At 36.5% G+C, this 26,864-nt stretch overlaps 1 protein-coding gene across 5 annotated transcripts in view; it reads right to left on the reverse strand.

Moving 5' to 3' along the window:
* The window catches only part of TMEM135 (transmembrane protein 135), a 273,707-nt gene that overhangs the window by 228,816 nt on the left and 18,027 nt on the right, over positions 1–26,864 (reverse strand). For all 5 annotated transcript variants that reach the window (XM_049889600.1, XM_049889599.1, XM_049889598.1 and 2 more), the window contains exons 2-4: positions 16,828–16,955; positions 14,304–14,396; positions 665–698 (exon numbers count right to left, since the gene is read on the reverse strand). In XM_049889600.1, coding sequence (XP_049745557.1) covers positions 665–698; positions 14,304–14,396; positions 16,828–16,955 — 255 coding nt within the window. The remainder of the gene's footprint in view (positions 1–664; positions 699–14,303; positions 14,397–16,827; positions 16,956–26,864) is intronic.

Raw genomic sequence — 26,864 nt, forward strand, 5'->3', positions numbered from 1 at the left:
ATAATATTTATCTTTTCATAGTGGAATTTTTTAATGTTGCTTATTAAACAACTTATACTTTAAAATCAATGTTTTTAGAATATGAACTTGGCAATGTAAATTATATAACCCTGATTATATATTCACCATAAAGAATATCAGAAATAGTACAGAAATATTAGAAAATATTAACTTCATTTCTGTAATCTTTGAAATTTGGAAGCCTAGCTAATTATGTAAATCTTCTCAGTGTTTACAGCTAAAACCAATGCTGCTTTAATGTCCAAGAAGGACATACCCGATAAAAGCTTATAACTTTTTCCATAATAAACAGCAATAACGGCAGAATATGAAATGAAACTCAAGATATATATGTGTGTGTGTAGTATCTTGGCAAACATGAAGGTCTAAGCTTAAATAAAACAAAAGTATCATGAAGGGCACAGAACAGTAAATGACTTTCCTCCTGAAATAAGTGAAATAGCTCTACAGAGCAAATGGTATCAAGGCTCATTTAAACATTAAAATTTATCCTTTAATTACAACAGAGACAGAAAATATTCTCAAATTTAAATGGCTTTCCTTTCTTATTTTTTTATTGTTTTTAAAGAGAGCTTGAGTTTTAAAAAGATAAAAAGGCAAAATGCACAATGAAGGACCTCAAAAAAAAAAAAAAGCTACTTACCAAGTTGGCCATATAAATTGTGAGGAGCCCTCTCCTGCAAATAATTTTTAAAAAGAGAAAGAGTATAAGATTAAGCATCAATTTGACTTAATACTCAATTTATCATATTTTAGAAATCCATCAAAAAATTTACCAGGATTTGAGAACTTACTGGCATCTAAGAAAAAAGGGTAGATGATGTGAACCAAGTGTTCAGTGCCATAACAGTTCTAAGTAGAAGCTATGAGTCATTTGTTCAGTGGTCATTAATTAAAATTCTGAAAAGAGGGATTTAAAGCATTTTTAAATTGTTATTGCATCATCACTAGTTGTATGATGTACAGTTTGAAGAAAAGTATAATTTGTTACTAGGCTATGTTTACGCTAAACAGTTCTAAATTTAGTAATAAGGAATCCTAACTAATTCATCTTGTCAAAAAGCCAAGGCCAGAACAAGTCTAACTAAATACAAATTCATTTAAAAACAAGAAGAAAGAAATTTTAGGTTTTCTATTTTTTTCACACAAAATGGAATTGCTCATTTCATTAGATTTTATTATAAATCACACTAAATCACCTTGGTTTTAATTTCATTGCGTGAAAAGTCAGGTACTAAGTGAATTTTCCAACTCCAAAAGACAAAGGGCTATAAATACCTATTGTACAGAAAAACTGCACATTTGCCAAAGTTATTTAATGGGAATCCAGGTAAAAACTCAAAGATAAGGACTATTTTCTGCCCTTAATCACTTTATTTTGCTTATACTAAATATGAGACAAGAATGAAACATATCCTATTCTCTAGGAAAGAAGCCTTTGATGTGTTTTAAGAATTCAAATAAACTTTGAAAGTTATAAAAACTTATTTTGGTTTCAATTACGAAAATTTAGTTCTCAAAGAAAAAATAATTTATACATAAAACCAGTACCAATATCTAGTCACTTTCACTTAAAAATCATTCCAGGTCTTAATACTAATATCATCAATGAGATCCTGATGTCGGAGTGAATCGTTTATAGTCTTGAGTGTTCATAATTTAAAATGGCTTAATAATATTCTTAATATTCCCAAAGCTACATGGAGGCATTATGAGTTAACTGAGCAGCACTGAAGTGAAGTTAGGAAATTGATATTCCAATTAACTTTAATTCTCTGGTACTCCATCATTTTGTCATTAAAACAAGAGGACAGGACTACTTATGTAACTTACGTTTTTTTAAACAAAAAGATTTTTTTTTAATCTTACATTTATCAACAACATATAAACCATAATATTGGTCCTACTCTGAATGAAAGGAGAAAGAGGGTCCAGGCCTACCCAGGAGGCAATATTCCCCTCCCCTCTCAGGCGATCTCCCTCAGCAAGTCCTGAAGCACCTCAACAGAACAAAAGAATCCTGGGCTCTTTCAAAAAATAACTTAAAAATCGATGGTAAGATGATCCATAAGGTCCCTTCTATCTCCTCTTTTCTGTAATTTCTACTATGGATTGAAATTGTTCTCACTAATCATTACCAATCTCATCAAATTCTATGTCAAAGATGTTCAAATATTCCTATTTTAGATACGTTATATAAAGAAAAGTTAGGATAACATTAACATTCAAGAAACACACATACACAGAAGAAAGAAAAGTTAAATGCTTTTCAAACAAAAATCATTTTACCAAAAGCTGGTTATGTATGAATAACCGCAACCAGACAAAATCCATTGCCATCAAGTCAATTCCAACTCACAGTGACCCTATAGGACAGAGTAGAACTGCCCCATAGGGTTTCCAAGGAGCACCTGGTAGATTTGAACTGCCAGTCTTCTGGTTAGCAGCCAAGCTTTTAACCACTTCGTCACCAGGGCTCTAGATTATAGGAAGAATAGTCCTAATTACAAATTCCAAAATAAAAATATTTCTGTACCTTCGGTGGTAGTACCTGACGATACATTTCAGTATGAAATATAATGTATGATATTTTTTAAAAGAGTTGGTTTCACTACCCTAATTCTATGTCTAATCTTCAGCAGTAAAACAGACCTAGCACTGGTCTCCATCTGTCTGATAATATAACTGTTTATGTTTAACTACAAGGCAGAGATTATCTTGTTTGTTTAGCTTTACATCCCCATAACCCTGAACAGTACCTGGCATCCATAAGGTGCTAAATAAATGGCTGTTGAATTTCTAGACATATAAAAGCCCTAACCACCAAGGTATTAAAAGGACCCCGGTTTTATAAAATGGAGCACCTTACAGACATATAATCACTACAAATAGCCACTAGGAGAGAGGGCCAACACCAAGTAATGATTCCAATTTTTTAGCAAGCAGTGACCATATTACCTTACATTTGCATAAAATTTAACAATGTACAAGGTGTAAGCAACACTAGTAAATCAAATTTTATCCTGTTAATAGTCCTAGGAAGTGTAAGGCAGATACTTTATCCTCACTCTATTAAAAAAATAAATAAATAAAAATTAAAAAGTTAAGGGGTTTTCTTAGAAATATAAAAGTAACAAAAAGACATGATGGTTCATCTGACTTCAGTTTCATGTTCTTTCCAAAGCACTGTACTGCTTCTTTAACCAAACATCTTTACGCTACTAAGATATCTTTAAATTCTGCAATTCAAACCTACTATACAGCCAAAGTAGTCAAAACAGCCTGGTACTGGTACAATAGACTCATGGACCAATGAAACAGAATTGAGAACCTAGAAATAAAACCATCTAGTTATCTTCAACAAAGGGTCAAAATCCATTAAATGGGGAAAGGTAAGTCTCTTTAACAAATGGTGCTGGCAAAACTGGATATCCATTAGCAAAAAAGGAAACAGGATCCATACCTCACACCATATACAAAAACTAACTCAAGATAGATCAAAGATCTAAATGTAAAACCTAAAGCCATAAATAGAAGGAAAAATAGGGGCAAAATTAGGAGCCCTAATTTATGGTATAAATAGACTATCAAACATAACTAAAAAAGTACAAGCAGTAGAAGATGAACTAGATGATAAGGACCTCCTGAAAATCAAATACTTATGCTCATCAAAAGACTTTTCCAAAAAAGGTAAAAAGAGAAACCACAGACTGGGAAATGATTTCTGGCTACAACATATTTCACAAGAGTAATCTCTAAAATTTATAGAAAACTCCAACAACTCGACAACAACCCAATTAAAAAATGGGCAAAGGGCATGAACAGACACTTCACCAAAGAATAGATCCAGGCAGCCAACAAATACATGAAGAGATGCTGGCAGTCGTTAGCCATTAGAGAGATGCAAATCAAAACTACAACATCTCACACCAATAATAATGGTACTGATCAAAAAAAAAACAGAAAACAACAAATGCTGGAGAGGTTGTGGAGAGACTGGAACTCTCATACACTGCTGGTGGCAATGTAAAATGGTACAAACACTATGGAAAATTATGTGGTGTTTCTTCAAAAAGCTAGAAATAGAAATACCATATGATCCAGCAATCCCATTCCTAGATATATATCCTATAGAAATAAGATTCATGACATGAATAGACATATGCACACCCATGTTCACTGAGGCATTATTTACAAGAGCAAAAAGATGATAACAACCTAAGTGCCCATCAACAGACGAATGGATAAATAAACTTTGGCGCATACACAGAATGGACTACGAAATGTTAAAAGAATACTACAAAATGTTAAAGAATAACAACAAATCTGCAAAACATCTCACAATGTAGATGAACCTGCAGGATATTATGCTGACTGAAATATGTACCCTGAGGAGACCTGGTGGTGCAGTGGTTAAAGTGCTGGACTGCTAACCAAAAGGTCAGTGGAGTGAAACCACCAGCAGCTCCTCAGGAGAAAGATGTGACAGTCTGCTTCCGTAGAGATTTACAGTCTTGGAAACCCTATGAGGTCACTATGAGTAGAAATCGACTGAAAGGCAGTGGGTTTTTTACTTTTTAGATATCTAGCCTAAGACTGAAGACAAACAGGTCAACATTCCCTTTCCAGTGAGTAAATCCTCTCTGGAAACCAAGTTACATATTAAAACACTGCTACCACAGTGAAGAGGAAATGGGAGGTGCCAACTACAACAGTGGGTTGCACAGGCCTAAAGGGGAAGTACTGGGGCAAGAAGGACAATATATGACTGTTTAGACATCACAGGAGATTCTGATACACAAATACTCCATTCTGCTGAGAATCACTAGATTAGAAGGTTGGTGAAGCTCAGCAAATAAGCAATTCAGAGTGAGTCAGGTATTTCTTTAAGCTAGGGATATATTTTTCTGGGGGAGAGGATGGGCATGAGGAGGGGGTTAAGGAGGTGAATTTCTTAAGCTTGAATGCAAAATGCAAGGAAGTGAATACAGGAAGGAGCACTACTTCAAAAAACATTAAGAACCACTGTTCTATGAACTGCTTAATCAGAGTATCATTCTTCCCGTGGTAAAACATTACAAAATTAAGTTTTCTGTAACATTCTAGTAAATTAAAAAGTATCTTCACAAAAATAGGGACATTAGAAGCCCTAATACATGGCATAAACAGAATACAAAACATTACTAAAAATGCCAAAGAGAAACCAGATAACTGGGAGTTAATAAAAATCAAACACCTATGCTAATCTAAAGACTTCACCAAAAGAGTAAAAAGACCACCTACAGACTGGGAAAAAATTTTCAGCTACGACATCTCCGACCAGAGCCTGATTTCTAAAATCTACATGACTCTGCTAAAACTCAACCACAAAGACATACAACCCAATTAAAAAATGGGCAAAGGATATGAACAGGCACTTCACCAAAGAAGACATTCAGGTGGCTAACACATACACGAGGAAATGCTCTTGATCATTAGCCATTAGAGAAATGCAAATCAAAACTACAGTGAGATTCCATCTCACTCCAACAAGGCTGGCATTAATCTAGAAAACACTAAATAATAAATGTTGGAGAGGCTGTGGAGAGATTGGAACCCTTATACACTGCTGGTGGGAATGTGAAATGGTACAACCACTTTGGAAATCGATTTGGCGCTTCCTTAAAAAGCTAGAAATAGAACTACCATACGACCCAGCAATCCTCAGAATATATCCTAGAGAAATAAGAGCCTTTACACGAACAGATATATGCACACTCATGTTTACTGCAGCACTGTTTACAATAGCAAAAAGATGGAAGCAACCAAGGTGCCTATCGACAGATGAATAGATAAATAAATTACGGTACATTCACACAACGGAATACTACACATCGATAAAGAACAGTGACGAGTCTGTGAAACATTTCATAACATGGAGAAACCTGGAAGACATTATGCTGAGTGAAATTAGTCAGCTGCAAAAGGACAAATATTGTATAAGACCACTATTATAAGATTTTGAGAAGTAGTTTAAACTGAGAACACACTCTTTTGTGGTTATGAGAGGGAGGAGGGAGGGAGGGTGGGAGACGGGTATTTACTAAATAGATAGTAGACAAGGACTACTTTAGGTGAAGGGAAGGATAACACTCAACACAGTGAAGGTCAGCACAACTGGACTAAACCAAAGCAAAGCAGTTTTCTGAATAAACTGAATGCTTTGAAGCTCAGTGAAGCAGGGGCAGGGGTTTGGGGACCATGGTTTCAGGGGACATTTAAGTCAATTGGCATAATAAAATCTGTTAAGAAAACATCCTGCATTGCACTTTGAAGAGTGGCATCTGGGGCCTTAAATGCTAGCAAGCAGCCATCTAAGATGTATCAATTGGTCTCAACCCACCTGGATCAAAGGAGAATGAAGAACACAAAGGACACAAGATAATAATGAGCCCAAGAGACGGAAAGGGCCACATGAACTAGAGACTACGTCATCCTGAGACCAGAACTAGATGGTGCCCGGCCACAACTGATGACTGCCCTGACAGGGAACACAACAGAGAACCTCTGAGGGAGCAGGAGAACAGTGGAATGCAGACCCCAAATTCTCATAAAAAGACCAGACTTAATGGTCTGACTGAAACTAGAAGGACCCCAGTGATCATGGCCCCCTGACCTTCTCTTGGCCCACGACAGGAACCATTCCCGAAAGAAGCCAACTCCTCAGACATGGATTGGATTGGACAATGGGTTGGAGAGGGATACTGGTGAGGTGTGAGCTACTTGGTTCAGGTGGACACTTGAGACTATGTTGGCATCTCCTGCCTGGAGGGGAGATGGGAGGGTAGAGGGGCTTAGAAGCTGGCAAAATGGTCATGAAAAAAAGGAGTGGGAGGAGGGAGCGGGCTCTCTCATGGGGGGGAGAGTAATTGAGAATGTGTAGCAAGGTGTATATGGGTTTTTGTGTAAGGGACTAACTTGATTTGTAAACTTTCACTTAAAGCACAATAAAAATTAAAAAAAAAAAGTATCCTCACATTCTGCTGAAATTCCAAGTACTATTATCTTCCAACATTTTGTATCTAATTAGTTGAATGATAATGGTTTTGTTTTTTGTTTTTTCCTGGAAATTTTAGTGAATATATTCTTTAACTAACCTTCTCAACCTTTACATCTTAGCCTGGCTTTTGGATGATGCTGAATGTGACACATTCCACAGCTGAGGTCACTACACAGTAGGAAAGGTGTGATTATGAAAAATTCTAAATATCTATTCTACATATAAATATAAAAATACATATAAAAAATAATTACACATTCTACAAATAAGCAGAAGTTTTATATAAAAAACAAACTGAGAATTCCTAAGCATTTTAATGGTTTACTGAGAGATGCTATTTATTCATCTGAAAAAGTGTTTCAAGGTATAGGAAATTTTCACCTATTAGAATGTTTTAGACAAGTACAAAAATACTTCCTTAAAACACAGACTCTATGATCACATTCTATTATATATAGTACATAATACATAGTACACTTTTCAGAAGACTGCAAAGTAATTTAATCTTCTTCCTGTGACCATAGCATTAAAACTTGAAGAAACCAAGTTTATAGACCACATTTATGTTCACATAGTGTATTGTTCATTCATTTTGGTCATATCTGCTTAAGAATTTCATAAATATTACAGTGCAATTTAACAACTCATGAATATGCTTAGAATAAATACGTGATTTTTGACATTTTAATCCACATTTATGTTTAATATACATTTCTTAACTTATCTAAACTAATACAAAATATCAAAGCAAATTCCATAGCAATTATATGAAACAAAAATCCATCAGAACAACTTTTTTCTGAATCACAAACAAAGCACTTCCTAGTAAAAGAAAGAGAAGACTAGTTTTAAACAGCCCTCCTGGGGATAAACTAGATGTAACCAATGCTTCCTGCTGAGTTACTATGATCACAGTTCTTTGTGGCACAAATTTTTTAAGCAACCCTGGAAACAACTTCAAAGCTTTCTCAGAACCCCCTCAATGATGCGATTAAGACTTAAGTAAAATGCCCACTTAGTAAGTGTCAGGAGCTAGCTGGCAGAGCATGCTTAATTCTCAAAAGGGATGGATGAATGGAAGGATGGATGGATTGGAGAGAGGGATTGAAAAAGAAGGGAGCAAAGAAAGTTAAACCAATATAGATTAAGATTTACGGATATAGAAAGACCTGCACCTATGTTATCTATATCTACCTACACATCTATTATATATATATATATATATATATATATATATATATATATATACATCCATGTTATATTTTCTACCTTAAGTGCTTTTTGAAAAATTGATATGCAACTGAGTACAAAATTTATAAGGCCAGAGTAAATATTTTACTATTAAATAAAGCTTCATTTAAAAACTAGGACTATTTGCTAATTTGAAGAAAACTGCTAATCTTTCACAATGTTTCCTCTACTTTTTCTTATTATAGATATTTAAAGAAGAAAGACTGAACTGTACAACTGGCTCCTTTAAAGTTGATAACTGACTCCTTAAATGTTGCTGTTTTCCAGCACCAAACCTGAGACCTCTTACTCTGGGCTTTCTCACTCTAATCCAATCGCATAGCTACAATGATCACTTCCATGAAGAAAACTTCCAATTTTATATTTCTAGTTACCAGCCTTCCCCTAAATCTAAACTCCTATTTTCAGCTGCCTACTTACTGGCTATCTCCACCAGCATATCACTGATTTTTGTGTGTGTGAATTAAAGGCTTAATTATAAATTCCCTTTCCTTAAAATAAAACTACAATACCAATTTTTCATTTTTGGCTCTAGATGTAATAATTTTAAAATATATAAAATTTCAATCTTGGCAAATTACTTATAATCTATTAGGGGACCTTGATTTTTAATGAAATATAAATTTGTAGTAAATAAAGAACTCTTTCAGTGCAAATCAGACCGCCAACTTTTGCACAATTCCAGGTAAACATAGATCAGACTTGCTTAAAATAAGACACATAAAGCGTAAAGAGATAACACAAAAAGATCTGCTTTTCTGTTTCAAAGGTTAGCTTAAAAAAAAGCCTATCTTTAAAAAAAAAAGTCACTAGCTTCTGAACAATACTAAAAAAAAACAAAACAAAACAACCGTTTTTAATTAGACTCCAACTAAGATTTGTAGTTGGTATGCATACACAACACACAACCCTCAAGACAAAGAAAAAGATCTATTTCACAGTATTGTGAACTGTATTACCTAATAAACAACAGAACTAAATCAACACATATTATTACAGAGCTCAACTATATAAAAATCAAGAGAAGGATCAATTTTCCTCAAAAACCATGTGATATCACTTGTAACGAAGCTGAACAAAGCTTAACATTTTGATGTCTTTAAAATAAAAATACTTCAGTAATTATTTCTAACAGTTCATAATTTATAACACATATTTTCTGTAAACAACTAGCATCTAAGAATAAAATACTAGTGTAAAGGCTTACTTATAGGAAATAAAAGCAGAATGCTTTAAAAAAAATACTAAGTTTACCTATCAAAAGTGAACATAAAACAGGAAATAAGCCAGCAACCATAATCCATGTTATGACCTCACATCCAGGATCCAGAAGTAGCTATTGCTTTTCGTACCAATAACACAATTTTACTTTGGTGTTATTGTAGTTGAACTAATGTTGGTCTTCAAAAAAACTCTGACTTTTTTTTAAAACTAAGAATGTAAAATTGAGACCTAGGCTAATACATCAAGAAAAAATAATTAAAAGCTAAGTAACAGATACACACATATACGAAAAATCAGCATATAAAGCAGTGGAGAAAGAACGGATTATCCACTTCGTGGTGCTGGAGCAACTGAATGTCCACCAGAAAAGAAAAAAGACAAGCAGATTCTATGTAAGTAGCCTCTAAAAGGGACCTATAGAGAAAGTTGAAACAGACAAGGTTCCATAAAGGTAATGGATAACTTCTTCTAAGAATTACCACCCAAGAAATAAGTCAATCACAAAAGGTCAAATATTATATGAGACCACTATTATAAAAACACATGAAAAGGTCTATACACAAAAAGAAACAATCTCGGATGGTTACGAGGGAGGGGAAGTGTGGGGAGGGAAAAACACTAAATAGACAATAGATAAGTGGTAACTTTGGTGAAGGGTAGGAGAGTACACAATACTGGGGAAGTCAGCGCAAACAACTTGACCAAAGCAAGGTCATGGAAGCTCCACAGTCACATCCAAACTTCCTGAGGGACCATGGTCTCGAGGAACATCTAGCTCAACTGTCATAGCATAGTTTATAAAGAAAATGTTCTACATCCTACTTTGGTGAGTAGTGTCTGAGGTCTTAAAAGTTTGTGAGCAGCCACCTAAAATATTCCACTGGTCTCACCCCATCTGGAGGAAGGGAGAATGAAGAAAACTAAAGACACAAAGGTAAGATTAGTGCAAAGGACTAATGGACCACATCTACCATGGCCTCCACCAGACTGAGTCCAGTACAACTTGATGGTGCCCAGCTACCACCACCAACTGCTCTGACAGGGATCACCACAGAGGGTCCCAGATAGAGCTGGAGAAAAACGTAGAATACGATTCTAACTCACAAAAAAAAAAAAAAAGACCAGACTTACTGGTCTGACAGAGACTGGAGAAACCCTGAGAATATACACCCCAGACACCCTTTTAACTCAGTACTAAAGGGACTCCTGAGTTTCACCCTTCAGGCACAGATTAGACAGGTCCATAAAACAAAACGAGGCTAAATGGGCACACTAGCCCAGGGGCAAGGACCAGAAGGCAGGAAGGGACAAGAAAGTTGGTAATGGGGAACCAACAGTCGAGAAGAGGAGAGTGTTGACATGTTGTGGGAGTGGCAACCAATGTCCTAAAACAATACGTGTATTGTTTAATGAGAAACTAATTTGTTCTGTAAGTTTTCATCTAAAGCACAAGAAAAAAAAAAAAGTGTTCCACCCAGAAACGTCACCAGGCCCAGGAAGTTTCTTAGAGGAATGGACCAAATATTCAAAGGCCAGCAAATTTATTCACTGCTACTTAAACTACCAGAGCAAGTAAAAACAAGGAAAACTGCGAACCTATTTTATAAAAAACACATACATACACACACACAAAAAAAAAACTCATCAATCTTATAAATACTTATGCAAAAACCCTAAATAAAATATCAGCAACCAAATCCAATAAGATACTAATGCAAGGATTATGGGCTACTGGAACTCCATTAATCTAATTCATCATAAATAATAGATTTATTAGAACTAGTGATCACCTCCTTAATCAAGTATTCAAACTTGGAACTACTATAGACCTCCTGATGGCCTCGGCATCATCTATGAAGTATATTCTTATTAAAAATGTTTAATATGAATCTGATCAAGCCTTTAGACCTAACTTCAAGTTTACAAGAAATAAAAAAGATGAATGAATTAAACAACTCCATGAGAAAGCAATTCAGACAAAACAAGAAATGTGTTGTTGCATATAAGACAACTGGCCTAGTCTCTTCAATAAATCAATGTTATGGAGAAAAAAAGTTGGAAGACCATCCTATTTTAAAAGCAGGGCTTCGAACTAATTCTAAATGGTTCAGTCACGGCCAACAGAAACAAGGCAGGACTCTGAACTGGTTAGAAGCGGTTTAGTCATGGCTGGCTGAAGGAAACCAAGGCAGTGTTCATTGCATAGCAACCAAATCTCTAACCGGTTGGCTTTTGAACTGAGCAGCATACAGGCAGCGGTGACTCTCTCAAAGATGGCGGCCAACCGCGCCGTGTATCTCTCTCCACAGGCCTGCCAATAATTCAATCTCCCACATCAGGCTCCTCAAAGTTTCCTGATACAAGAGATTGGATTGTTGGCAGGACTGTGTGGAGCAATGCACATGCAAAGCACCCACAGTCGGCTGCCATCTTTGAGTGAGGCACTGCCGCCCATTTCCTTCTCGGGTCAGACGTGGAGTTTCCTACTTGGGTCAAAAGCAGAGGCAAGAGATTTGCTTGCTACACAAGGCATACACTACCCTGCTTTCCTTTGGCGGTGACTGAGCCACTTCTAATCAGTTCTAAGCCCTTCCTTGTTTCCCTCAGCCATGACTGAACCGTTTAGAACCGGTTCGAAGCCCTGAAAAATATTAAGGAAATATAACATACATAAACTTTGACTAGATCCTGCTTCAAGAAAGCAGCTATAAAAGCTATGTTAGGACAGCATGGACTGGATGGCATTAGGGAATTATTGTGATAATGGTGTTGTAGATTTATTTATCCTTAATTAATTATTTTTATCCTTATTTTAGGAGACGCATGCGGAAGTATTTGTGGTAAAGTGTCATGATGTCTACAACTTATTTCCATATGGTGTACTCACACATACAACCATATATACATACATATACAGGTAAAGTAAAAATGGCAAAACTGTTAACTGTTGACTGCAGATGGTAGTTATCAGGTATTCATTTCAACATTTTCTACTGAAAATGAGGAAGATAGCTTCGAAAACAGTATCTTATTGTCCAAGTATTAAAAACAAGTAAATAGTAGCACACCTGATTTAAAGCATCTTTAATGTTTCATATGCCCGCTGCCCTCGAATCGATTCCATTATAATATATATTTTGAAAATATTAGTATATTTTCAAAACCAATATTCACGTTTTGAAATTGATCAGAAAAAGTTACAATAACCAGAATAACTCTTTCATTACTTACAGACAAAACACAACAATAGCAATACTTAACACTTATTTAACACCATGTATTTTTTTTACTAGGAACTGTTCTATGCATTTTTATATATATTAGCTTATTTAATTCTCTGAACAAGCCTAGGAGTAGGTATTACCACTATTCTCCATTTTTCAGGTAAAGAATAAGCCATAAAGGTAACACAGTAAGTGGCAGACCAGGATCCTAAGCCAGACAGCACAGCTCCTTCTACTATTACTATACAGTTCTCCTCAGGTAGGATAACCTACTGGTTTGATTATGCTGAGGTTATAATATCCACCAGTTCTTTAAGTTTAGTCATTCTAATAATCCAAAAGTATCATGATATAATTAAGGAATCACGAAAATTTAGATAATACTACATTTATAATAGTACACTAAGACTGGCTTCAGGTGAATTAAGTATATATTTGGTTAGCTGATAAGATCCACCCATACTCTTAAAAAATAACCCATTGCTGTCAAGTCAATTCCGACTCACAGCAACCCTACAGGACAGAGTGGAACTGCCCCACAGGGTTTCCAAGAAGCACCTGGTGGATCTAAACTGCCGACCTTTTGGTTAGCAGCCGTAGCTCTTAACCACTATGCCACCAGGGTTTCCTCCATACTCTTAGTAGGGGTTAAATGACTACAAAAAACATCTTCAGAAACTGAAAGATTTTAATATATTAGTCCATCTTGATTCTCTGGGTTAAAGATGGAATCAAAGCAGTTCTAAGCAATAAAAATAAATATTCATGGGATGGCAAATTTTCTCTTATGCAAAAGCCTGAACTTCAACTGTTTATCTGAACAGCTTACAGTATTTTATAGACATATTAATAATTCAAATGGAATATTTTCAGTTAGAGTACAATCAAAATAATTTTTTAAATGAGAAAATGCTTTAAAAGTAAAAATGAATTTAACAGAATTGACTCAATTAGCCTGAAGCAAAGTACAGACTTAGATGATAATAGAAAATTACTGCTGATTTTCTTTGGTGTTAACAACGGTATTATGATTATGGAGAAGATTAGTCAGAATCAACTCAATGGCAATGGGTTTGGTTTTTTTGTTTTTTTATGTTTTAGTTAGGCATATCAGAAAACTCTCTAAATTTTTAGTAAACAGACACTAATGGGTATTATTGCTCTATAATGTCAATATTTATATTTCCTATGAGTTGGAATTGACTCGATGGCAGCGGGTTTTGAGTTTGGATAGCAACCCTACAGGACAGAATTGTCCCATACGGTTTCCAATAAGCGGTTGGTGGATTCAAACTGCTGACCTTTAGAGTTAGTAGCCAAGTTCTTTAATCACTGTGCCACCAGGGCTCCTCTACAGGCTTAGTAAATAAAAATAATATTAGTATAAAATTAAATTTTCATTCAAATATTTGCAAGACTAAAAAATATATCTACAAATATTTCTCACCTCTGGCCTATAATAAACAATAAGCAAAAATAATTTCTAGTTGGCGCAGTGGACAGTAAACTAGTTCTATTAAATACGTAGACATGCAAAATTTTACCTGCTTTTTCTTTCAATTAGAATGGCCACATAAGATGCTGGCAAAGCGGCACCAAAGCCAGGGCTCCATGAGTAGAATTTTCCAAGTATCCTCCTGAAATTCAAATTTGGAGTGCTCATATGAAAATTATAGTTGGTCATTTCAGTTATTACAAACAGAAGTTCCCCTTCTCAGTTCAGTTTCTACCTAAAAGTCCCACAACACCTCATATTCAACATGCCCAAAACTGAACTCATTATTCCCCCCGCTTCCCCACAAATTTGTTCTTGCTCCTCTATTTTCCTAAGTTAATGGCATTAACAACTACCTATCCACCTATGTTCGACACTTAGAATCATTCTCAATTTCTCCTTCTCCCTTAACCCATATGTCAAATCATTCCCTTAAATTATTCCATGTGTAATTTATCTCTCAAATTCAGTCCCTGCCTCAGTTAAGTCCCTTACCATCTCTCATTCAGGCTACTACAACAGCAAACTGTTATCTTACTTCTAGTAATATAGTCAGTCACATTCATTCAGACATTCCCTAGATCCACCACTCCTCACTGTGCAAGTCCTGTGTTCTTGATTTCCTTATCTATCAATAGCGGAACAATACAGTGTCTCATATGCCTGTTATGAGGACTATATGAGTTATTTCCCAGCACCATGCATGGCACATAGTAAGCACTCAGAACATGCAGGCTGTTATTACAATTGTTATTACTATTATTACTAATTTTTAACACATGATAGACATTCAACATATGTTTCTTTCTCCTTTGTTTCTACAACACTTGGTAACTTTTTCTTACAGCACTTGAAGTGTTTTATATTTTTTAGTTATATGGATATACCTGTTTTCATTTACTAGAATATGTTCCTAAAGGTAGGAGTTTCCATCGTGCCTTACACATTATAAATGGCCATTAGCTGCCTGATTTTTTTAAAGAGAAAAAAAAAATGGATATATTAGGAAGATTTTTTTTTTCCTTTCAAAGACAGTATGTTCCTAAGAAAGGGAGAAGCAGCATGTAAATATTATTAAGAAATTATCTGAACAAAGTTGGTCAATTGCACTCAGCTTAAAAAGGATTAGAAAAGCTATTGAGGAAACATAACTTAGATATTTCTGAAATAAACATCAGAAACCTTCTGCCTGAGAAGACCAACATAAAATCTACAAAGAACTTAAGTTATTAAATGTAAAAACTAAGGGGAAAATGGACTTGATTAATCAGTTACACGAGGAACAGGACATTACCTAAATTTTAAGTATTTCATGTTTTCACAACTTAATCAAATAGGCCTACAGAACATAATGACATGCTGTAACAGCAAGGAATCATTATTCCAATTTTTTAAAACTTCACAGTCATAACTTTTAGAGTTTCAAAAAGTTTTAAAAACTTTCCAAAGACCACATGATAAAGTTTGTTGCACAAATTTTCAACTCAATTTAGAGGTATGATTTTCTCAATAGCCTAAAAAATCTTATTATTTTCTGCATATCTAAAATTTTATAAATATTAATGATTTGAAGAAAAAAAAATATAAGAGATGTGGAAATTATGTGTTTAACTGCAGTGAAAATATACCTGCAAAACTACTTTGGGCAACGCTAATTGATTAGCACTAATATGAGGATAAAAGTGAAGATCACAAACTTATTAACAATTACTATTACCACTTTGCTCTGAGTCTGAATATTTATTTAACTTGTTTCCCTTAGATTACTACTGTAAATAACTGAACGGCTGCTAAAAAAAATTTTAATAATGTAAAGTTAACATTTTAACTTGGCAAATAAAATGACATTACTTTGGGTTTTCAACAATCAGTGTGGAAAAAGATAAAAAAAAGGAAATATCTAATAAACATGTTAGTCATGTCACAGCACTCTAAAGAGTAGATTCTAACTGCATCTGTATTATTAACTGCATGAAGCATGTGGCAGAGGTAATGTATATACGACTGAATCAGGGCCAAAAGTTTCAACAGTAGGGTATACCAGGAGTTTACAGCTTTATATGAAGTCCTGGTGGCGTAGTGGTTAAGAGCTCAGCTGCTAACCAAAAAGTTGGCAGTTTGAATCTACCAGCTGCTCCTTGGAGATCCTATGGGGCAGTTCTACTGTGTCTTACATTTTACAGTACTTTTGAAGTATGTTAACTGTATATGAAGCTAACCTATATCATGGTCAGTTGTTTTAATTTTCTAATCTATGGAATTGAAAAGTTAAGAAATACTGATGAACAATTTGCTAATTGTAGCAGGTCTAAGAAAATGTATGATATATTAAAATAGTCCTGCTATCTGATCATACCAATAACCTGAAGTTTATGCTGCACTGCATTTTTGGGTCAAGAGACTCACAGCTCCCGGTTTTAAATACTTTCTTTGATATAAACGTCATTTCACAGAGATTAAAAAAAAAAAAAAAACACAGAGCAGTGACCTGAACTATATTTACGTAAACATCTCTGTTTCAGTTTCAACAAAGGAATCTGTATCAACCCCTAATGGTAACTATGAGTACCAACCTGAAAATGCAAAAGAAAGCCATATACAGGGCCCCATTAGTAGTCAAAAATGAAGCAGATTGTAGGATCTCAGGAAGTAGTTTGTGTAAATAATAGTCTAATTTTCGTTTCCGGAGAATTGCTGCAATCTGGAAAGAGAAAGGCTATTTTGTTTAATCCAACCAACTTTTCCCACTTAAATTAGCTCCTACATGGAAGCTATTGAATAAAAGCATATATTTAAATACTAAAATAAAAACTCTGATATTTTACTGGCTCCTCTGTAAAAATGCATTTTCCAGAGCAGAAATGAAGATATTTGAATTCACTGAAGGTTTAATGGGTAAAACATACAACAAGAAATCACTACATGGATCATATGATGAGTTACCTCCAAATATTGAGATAAAATATTCGTAATCCTTTAAAAGCAGTTTTAAACCAAAAAAAAAAAAGAAATATATTTTAAATGGAAAAAATAAATTGCAATTTAAATAAAAATTGGATGCTGTAAAAAAAACTATATTACAAATTTTACTATCCACCTAGATTTTACAGAACCTCAGTGACAGAAACCAGAGAAATTTATTCAGTTATTCAAACATGCCTACAGTGTAACAAAAACCATGCCAGGAATACAAACAGTAAAAATTAAAATTAATGATTTTTGATCTCCTACAGCCCATAAAAAAAGATCTGAAATACAAATTTCTGAAACTATTTGGAGTTTTTGGTGAACTTTGAATTTAAAAGAAAGGTTTCTAGATTAAAACAAAAAACATCCCTGCTATAATTTAGTAATTATATATAAAAATCAAGACATGAAATCTAAGTATTTATTGAGCACACTATTAATGTAGGAAATATAAAAGAATATAAACCATAATAGTTCAAGATATAGATAGAAATATGAAGAGTGATTAAGTGTTAGAAAGGTAATACTAAGTGCCAGAGAAGTTTAGGAAAGGGCAAGTTTAATACAGGGTTGGGCGGAAGTTTCACGGAGAAGGGGATATGAAACGGATTTTGAAGAATAGTAAGACTCTTACAAATTACAGAGAAACAATACTTTTCCACCATAATGACATAGCACACCAAAAGTTAGAGCAACATCATTAGAGAATTGGGAACGGATGGAGGCCTGGTGGTGCAGTGGTTAAGAACTATGGCTGCAAACCAAAAGATCAAACGTTGGAATCCACCATCCGTTCCATGGAAATCCTATGGGGCAGTTCTACTCTGTCTATACAGTCGCTATTAAACAGAGTTGACTCAATGGCAATGGGTTTCATTTTTGGTTTGGGGGAAGAGATGAGAATGGCAAGACTGACAACAGAAGGAAAGCTGTAGAACACTCTCCATTCATGCCCCACCATCCTAGAGATAACACTCTTCCTAAAGTTGGTGATCAACAAATGTAATAACCACCTCCTCTTAGTTCTTAATGTTACTCTACCCCCTTGAAGTCTCTGAAAATGACCATCACCTACTTCAATTCAATTAAACAAATTGTTATTAAGCACTATGCCAAACACAAGAAAAATGCAATGATGAAGAAGACCTGATTCTTGCCTTCAAGGAACATAAAATCTTTATAGAGAAATAAACACATACACAACAAACTAAAATATGGCAGTGTGGTAAATGCAAAAAAGCTCTGGTTGGACAGTGGTTAAGCACTCACCTGGTAACCAAAAGGTCTGTAGTTGGAATCCATTAGCTGCTCCATGGGAGAAAGATGTGGCAGTCTGCTTCCATAAAGATTTACAACCTTGGTAACCCTATGGAGCAGTTCTACTCTGTCCTATATGGTTGCTATGAGTCAGAATCAACTTGACTCCAGTGGGTGGTAAATGCTAGATGACAGGAAGAAGAAACTGCTATTTGTTGCTGTTTTTAGGTGCTGTCGAATCCTGCCCATCCTTACAATCCTTGCCATGTTGGAGCCCATTGTTGCAGCCACTGTGTCAATCCACCTCGTTGAGGGTCTTCCGCTTTTTAGCTGATCCACTACCTTACCAAGCATAATGTTCTTCTCCAGAGATTGGTCCCTCCTAATAACACGTCCAGAGTACATGAGACAAAGTTTCACCTTCATCACTTCTAAGAAGCATTCTAGCTGTACTTTTTCCAAGAGAGATTTGTTTGTTCTTCTGGCACTACATGGTATATTCAATATTCTTCATCAATACCATAATTCAAAAGCATCAATTATTTAGTCTTCCTTGTTCGTTGTCCGGCTCTCGCATGCGTATGAAATGATTGAAAATTATCATGATTTGGGTCAGGTGTACCTTGGTCCTGAAGGTGACATCTTTGCTTTTCAACACTTTAAAAAGATCTTTTGCAGCAGATTTGCCCATCGCAATAAGTCATTTGATTTCTTGGCTGCTGTTTCCATGGGAGTTGATTGTAGATCCAAGTAAAATGAAATCCTTGACAACTTCAATCCTTTCTCCATTTATCATGATGTTGCTTACTGGTCCAGTTGTGACAATTTTTGTTTTCTTTATGATGAGGTGTAATCCATACTGAAGGTTGTGATGAGGTGTAATCCATACTGAAGGTTGTAGTCTTTGATCTTCATCACCAAGTGCTTTTCAAGTCCTCTTCACTTTCAGCAAGGAAGGCTGTGTCATCTGCATATCACACATTGTTAATGGGTCTTCCTCCCATCCTGATCCCACGTTCTTCTCCATGTAGTCCATTTCTGGGATTATTTGCTTAGTATACAGATTGAATTAGTATGGTGAAAGGATACAACCCTGACACACACCTTTCCTGATTTTAAACCATGCAGTATCCTCTTGTTCTGTTTGAATGACTGCCTCTTGATCTATGTACGGGTTCCTCATGAGGACAGTGTTCTGGAATACCCATTCTTCTCCATGTTATCCATAATTCGTAATGATCCATACAGTCAAATACTTTTGCACAGTCAATGAAACACAGGTATACATCTTTCTGGTATTCTCTGCTTTCAGCCAAGATCCATCTGACATCAGCAATGCTATCCCTCCCTCATTCCATGTCATCTTCTGAATCTAGCTTGAATTTCTAGCAGTTCCTTGTTGATGTATTGCTGCAACCATTTTTGAATTATCTTCAGCAAAATTTTACTTGCATGTGATATAAATGATATTGTTTGATAATTTCCACATTTCATTGGATCATCTCTCTTTGGAATGGGCACAAAAATGGATCACTTCTAGTCATTTGACCAGGTAGCTGTCTTCCAAATTACTTAGCATAGATGAGTTAGCGCTTCCACTTTTGCATCCATTTGATGAAACATCTCAACTGGCATTTCGTCAATTCCTAGAACCTTGTTTTTTTGCCAATACCTTCAATGCAGCATGGACTTCTTCCTTCAATGCCATTGGTTCTTGATCATACGCCACCTCCTGAAATGGCTGAATGTAGACCAATTCTTTTTGGTACACTGCCTCTGTGTATCCCTTCCATGTTCTTTTGATGCTTCCTGTATCGTTCAATTTTTTGCCCATAGAATCCTTCAATATTGCAACTTGAGGCTTGAATTTTTTCTTCAGTTCTTTCAGCTTGAGAAATGCCAAGTGTGTTCTTTCCTCTCGGTTTTCTAACTCCAGATCTTTGGACATTTCATTATAATACTTTACTCTGTCTTCCCAAGAAGGCCTTTGAAATCTTCTGTTCAGTTCTTTCACTTCATCATTTCTTCCTTTCGCTTTAGCTATTCTACATTCAAGGGCAAGTTTCAGAGTCTTTCCTGACATGCATTTTGGTCTTTTCTTTCCTTCCTGTCTTTTTAATGACTTTTTACAAAAAAGGAAAAAACGGAAGTAAGAGGAAGTACAGAACAATTTTTAACAGAAGCTTAATTTCAAGTTACAGAAAAAGGCATTTCAAAAGAGTGTATTCTATTTCTTAAAAGCCTGCCTGAGGAGGCGGAGCCAAGACATCAGCAATGCTTTCGGTGATCCTTCTTACAACAAAGACCCGAAAAAACAAGTGAAATGATTATATGACAAGCTAGGAGCCCTGAACATCAAATGCAAAGTTAGGAAATCGGACTGAGCAGCAGGGGGAGGGAGAGACAGTTCAGAAGCAATGAGAAGTTGCTGGACCTGACTCACTGGGAACCAGCCCCTCGGGCAGTATCCCCCGGAGCAAATGCGGTGGGGCTAGCGGTAGTGTTCAGGAAGCAGTTTCCTCAAGGAGAGACAGCGGGCTACACCGTCTACTCAACCTCCGGAACCAGAGAAGAACAGCGATCTCGGCAAAAGCTAAGGGCTTGCTTTTATTTTACCATGCCCCCGGCCCTCAAGCCAGCTTCAGTGGCTGTCGATTTTCCTGGGCCTGAGATATGTCCTGCTGCACAAACGGTCTGGACTTTGAATATCTTTCACCCCTGCATGGACCTGTGTGGGCGCATTTCAGGAGAACAGGCCCTTGTTGGCACACTGCAACGGTGTGTATGCTTGGGATCTGACTTCAACTGTTTCAGCTATGTGGTGGGGGGTGGGTTTTTGATGTTTCAAACCACTTTGCCTGTTAAACAGCGTCCTCACCTATCCATATCAGGGGCCTGAGGACTGGTGGCTCCACCCATGTCACCTAGCCACCTGCGACAGAGGTCCAAGGATAAGTGATGCCTCCCAGTCCTTACAACCAAGAGCACTGGGTGCCCATGGTCCAGCTGCAGAACCTACCCACTTGTGCACTCTAGGGAAGAGGGACACGCTTTCCTCACAGACACTCGGGATGGTTGTCAGCCCCCTGTCTTGTTCAAAGTGTGACCCCCCCTGCTGCAACCAGATACCTGTCCCTACACCAATCACCCCTGCCCCTCTAAGACTGTGGGACAGATCCATACCGCACACTTGATGACCAATTACCTGGGCACCTGAGCTGAATCCATATAAGAAAAGCAAATGGGCTCCTAGGCTCACATACCTGGTAACAGTTCTAGCCATCTGGTGAAAGGACATCAGAGATCCAAAGGAGCAAATAATCTAGTTAGCTCACTCAAGCAGCCTATTTGGGCATATCAAAATGACTTTTTGCTTTCTTCATGTATGATATTCTTGATGTCATCCCACAAATCGTCTGGTCTTCAGTCATTAGTGTTCAGTGCGTCAAATCTATTCTTGAGACAGTCTGTGAATTCAGGTGGGATATACTCAAGGTTGTACTTTGGCTCCTGTGGGCTTATTCTAATTTTCTTAGGCTTCAACTGGTATGAAAATATATAAATATATACAAGGGAATGATTAAAGGAAGATGGGTAGGTGATGATGTCAGGAAGATATCCCTGAACCTCCTAAGATGAATCTTGGCATATAGGTAGAATTTGGATGGATGGAGAAGTTTCTACGGCTTCAGTGTCACTGCACTGTTTTTATTTTCCCGTTATATCTCTAAATCTTACTCCTTTTTTTAGTATTTCTTCCTCAGATATCTACTCATTCCACACGCATTCTCTCCCATAGCATGAACTATCATCTCAATGTAGGAATTCCTATTATATTCCTAATCTCTTCCTCAAATTCTACAACCACACTCCAAATGTCTATCGGACATGACCACATTTATGTCCTACAGGCACCAAAGGAATCACCATGTCCAAAGTAGAACCTGTATTTCCCAAATCTGCTTTACCTCTGAGTTCCCTCCCTCAAGTAAAAACATTACTAAAAAAAAAAAACCCAAGCCAGTAACCCACAAGTCAGTTCCTAGTCACGGTGACTCCATGTGTTTCAGATTAGAACAGCACTCCATAAGATTTTCAGGGGCAGTGATCTTTCAGAAGATCACCAGATCTTTCTTCCGAGGCTCCTTTGGCTGGATTCAAGCAACCAACCTTTCAGTTAGTACCCAAGCACTTAACCTTCTGTGTCACCTAGTAACTCCTAATGCCATCACATTCACCCATTTATTTAGGAACAGAACATTGGTGTCACCTTCAATTTCTCCCTGATCCTAGCCACCTCATTGGTTCTTATGGTCCCATAGTATCTTCAGGTTTTGAAATGAAATGTCTATTTTAGACCTAACCTGGTACACTGTTATATATTCAAGTAGTTATAGAAAAACATCCCTCGCTGTTCCTTATATTTGGCGGGTGAGGGGAAACACACTTGAAAAAATAGCAAGAATAACCCATAACTGAAAAACAATAAAACCAGACACTCCTTCCTAAACGTGAACAAAAAAACAGGTTACTCTTTCAATTTACAGTCAAGTATCTTGAATGCATGGTCTATGTCATATCTTATCCATTTCCCTTGAAAGTTGTTTTATATGCCTATCTTTCTACCAAAAGGGTTCTCTCTAAAATTACGAAAAGACCCCTCTCATCTTCTCTCCTTTTCATCTTAAGGTGAAGGTCTACACATATCCTTTTCTCCCGCTCAAAAGAAAAAGTAGTCCCTGGTTTATAAGGCCAGCCACTCAACTTGGGCTCTCAATTCCATTCCATTCTCTGTGACTTGGCATCCTCAGACATTCACTTTTTTAGCCTGTTTCCCTCTACTTTCACTATACAGATCTCCATTCTGACCACATTTCACTTAAATGCCCTGCTTCAATCAAATTTACAAAGAGTTGTTCACAGTAGTTCACCCTCTGAACTTCCTACATCACCACTCTGAGTTATTTTTCCCATAAAGACAAATTTGCACTAACCTAGGCAGTGTTTCATCCAAAACACACTTGCAACATATATGTCTACCATTTTCATATGCATTAAAGAGCACAAAGAAAAAAAATCTCTGCTCACGAGATGCTTCTACTATAATCAAATCACATACATATTTACATTGAATTCATAATTCTGAAAATCTCAACAAAAGAAACCTCCAGGCCAAGATGGTTCTACTATAGTAGAAGAGACTTCTACTAAACATTAAAGAGAGAATTATTACTAACTAAATAAAATCTCCTACAGAAAAACAAAGAGCAGGGAACATCCCAATTCATTTTATTAAGCTAGTATTACTCTGCTACCAAAACCAGAGAAAGACCGTACAAAAAAAGAAAACTACAGACCAACATCCCTCATGAATATAAACCCAAAAACCAAACCCACTGCTGTTGAGTCGATTCCGACTCATAGCGACCCTATAGGACAGAGTAGGACTGCTCCCATAGAGTTTCCAAGGAGTGCCTGGTGGATCTGAACTGCTGACCTTTTGGTTAGCAGCCATAGCTCTTAACCACTACAACACCAAGGTTTCCCTCATGAATAAATACAGACATAAAAAATCCTTAACAAAGTATTAGCAAAAATCACAACAGAGAGCCCCTGACAGCTCAGGAGAAAAGTGGGGTACAGAATTTAAATTCTAGTAAAAAGACCAGACTTAATGGTCTGACTGAGACTGGAGGAACCCCAGAAGACATAGCCCCCAGACTCTCTGTTAGCCCAAAACTAAAACCATTCCCAAAGCCAACTCTTCAGACAAACATCAGACTATAAAATATAAATTGATACTTGTGAGGAGTGTGCTTTCTTACCTCAAGTAGATACATGAGACTAAATGGGCAGCTCCTGTCCAGAGGCAAGACGAGAAGGCAGAAAGAGACAGGAGCTAGTTGAATGGACACAGGAAATCCAGGATGGAAAGGAGGAATGTTCTGTCACATTATAGGGAAAGTAACTAGGGTCACACAACGTATGTATAAATTTGTGTATGAGAAACTAACTTGAACTGTAAACTTTCACTTAAAGTGTAATTAAAAAAGAAAAAAATACCAAATAAAATTCAGCAATATTTAAAAATGGCTATATGTACAACATGATCAAGTGGGGTAACATTCCAGAAATGCAAGACTTATTCAACATTACAAAATCAAGTAATGTAATCCACCATATAACGGGCTTACTGTTAGCTGCCACTGAGTCAGCCTCAACTCATGGTGAACCCATGCACAACAGATAGAGCGCTGCCTAATCCTGCACCATCCCCATGATCGGTTGCAGATCGGACTATTGTGATCTATAGGGTTTTCATTGGCTGATCTTGAGAAGTAGCTTGCCAGGCTTTTCTTCCTGGTACATCTTAGTATGGAAATTCTACTACATCTGTTCAGCATCACAGCAATACACAAGCCTCCACTGACAGATGAGTGACGGCTATGCAGGAGATGCACTGGCTGGGAGTCGAACTTGGGTTTCCCACATGGAAGGCAAGAACTCTAAAACTGAACTACCAATGTCTCATATTAACAGGCTAAAGAAATAAAACCACATAATCACACCAATCAATGCAGGAAAAGCATCTGACAAAACTTAACACCCATTCATGACAAAATCTCTCAGAAAAATAGGAATAGAAGGGAACTTCCTCAACTTGATGAAGAGCATCTACAAAAAACCTATAGTTAACATCATACTTAATGGTGAAAGACTGAATACTTTCCCTCAAAGATTAAAAAAAAGTAAATAAAGTCTCGTCACTTTTATCCAACATAGTGCTAGAAGACTGGAAAGAAAGAAATAAAACTGTCCCTATTTGAAACAACTGGATCTCCACATGCAAAAGAATGAGCACTTCACACCATATTTAAAAATTAACTCAAAATGGATCAATGGCCCAAAATAAGAGTTAAAACCATAAAACTTTTAGAAAAAAAACCACAGGGGTAAATCTTCAAGACCTTGTTTTTGATAATGGATTCTTAGATATGGCACCCGAAGCACAATCAAAAGAAAAAATAAACTGGACTTCATCAAAGTGAAAAAACTTTGCACATCAAAGGAGTTAACCAAGAAAGTGAAAAGGGTGTATATTCTAAACAATAACAAAATAAATAATTTTTAAAAAATGACAATGCTGCATAAAATCCTGCTGACCAAAAAAGGAAAGAAAATGAAAAGACAACCTACAGCGTGGGAGAGAAAATACTGGGGAAACATATAGCTGAATTAGGGTTTAATATCCTGAATATATAATTTCCACAGCTGAACAACAAGAAACAAACAGCCCAATTAAAAAAGGGACAAAGAACTTGGACATTTCTCTGAAGATACACAACTGGTCAAAAAACAGATGAAAAGATGCACCAACCTCACAGTCATTTGGGTAATGCAAATTAACACTACACTGAGATACCACCTCATACCCACTAAGATGACTATTACCAGAAAAAAAATGAAAAATAAGTGTTGGCAAGGATGTAGAGAAATTGGAACCCTTGTGGGAATGTAAAATGGTGCACCTACTATGGATAACAGTTTGGTGTTTCTTCAAAAAGTTAAACATAGAATTGCCATATGACCCAGCAATTCAATTTCTAAGTATATACTCAAGAGATATGAAAGCAGGGACTCGAAGAGATAAAATATATACCAATGTTCACTGCAGGACTACTGACAATAGTAAAAGGTGGAAACAACCTAAATATCTGTCAGCAGATGAATGGTATGATGGTTAAGGTTGTGTGTCAAGTTGGCTGAGCCATGATCCTCAGTGGTTTGGCAGTTATGATGTAGTCTGGCAGCTTGGAAATGATGTAATCACCTCCATAATGAGATCTGAGTTAACGTGACCGCCTCCCTGATGAGATCTGTTGTGAGCCACCGATCAGTTGAAAATCTGGTATTATATATTCCTTGGGGGTTTGGCCTGCATCCAATACAGGTGAACTTTCTGACAAGGCTCCCTGGCTTTTGCTTGCGCTGTATCCTGCAGCTTGCTCCTGTTCATCTGACCTCCGGTCCTTGGGGCTTGAGCTACCAGCTTACCTGATGTCTACCTGCCAATCTTGGGATTTCTTGTCCTCCATAGCCTGTGAGCCAAAGGCCTGCTGTCTGAACTTCCAATCTTGGATTCACCAACCCCTGCAGCTACATGAAACCTCCAGCCTGACCCATGGACTTAGGACTTCCCAGCTTCGACAACCAAGTGAGCCATTTCCTTGATATAAATCTCTCTATATATATATTTATACACTGTATTGGTTTTGCTTCTCTACAGAATCCAGCCTAAGACAAATGGATAAACAAAATGTAGTACTATGGGGTTCAAATTAACTTTAGGTAGAGAATGTGGTTTTTGTCCTTGGTTCCTGAGTGA

Source organism: Elephas maximus, chromosome 7, assembly GCF_024166365.1.
Source record: "Elephas maximus indicus isolate mEleMax1 chromosome 7, mEleMax1 primary haplotype, whole genome shotgun sequence".
In the NCBI taxonomy this organism is placed as follows: Eukaryota; Metazoa; Chordata; class Mammalia; order Proboscidea; family Elephantidae; genus Elephas; species Elephas maximus.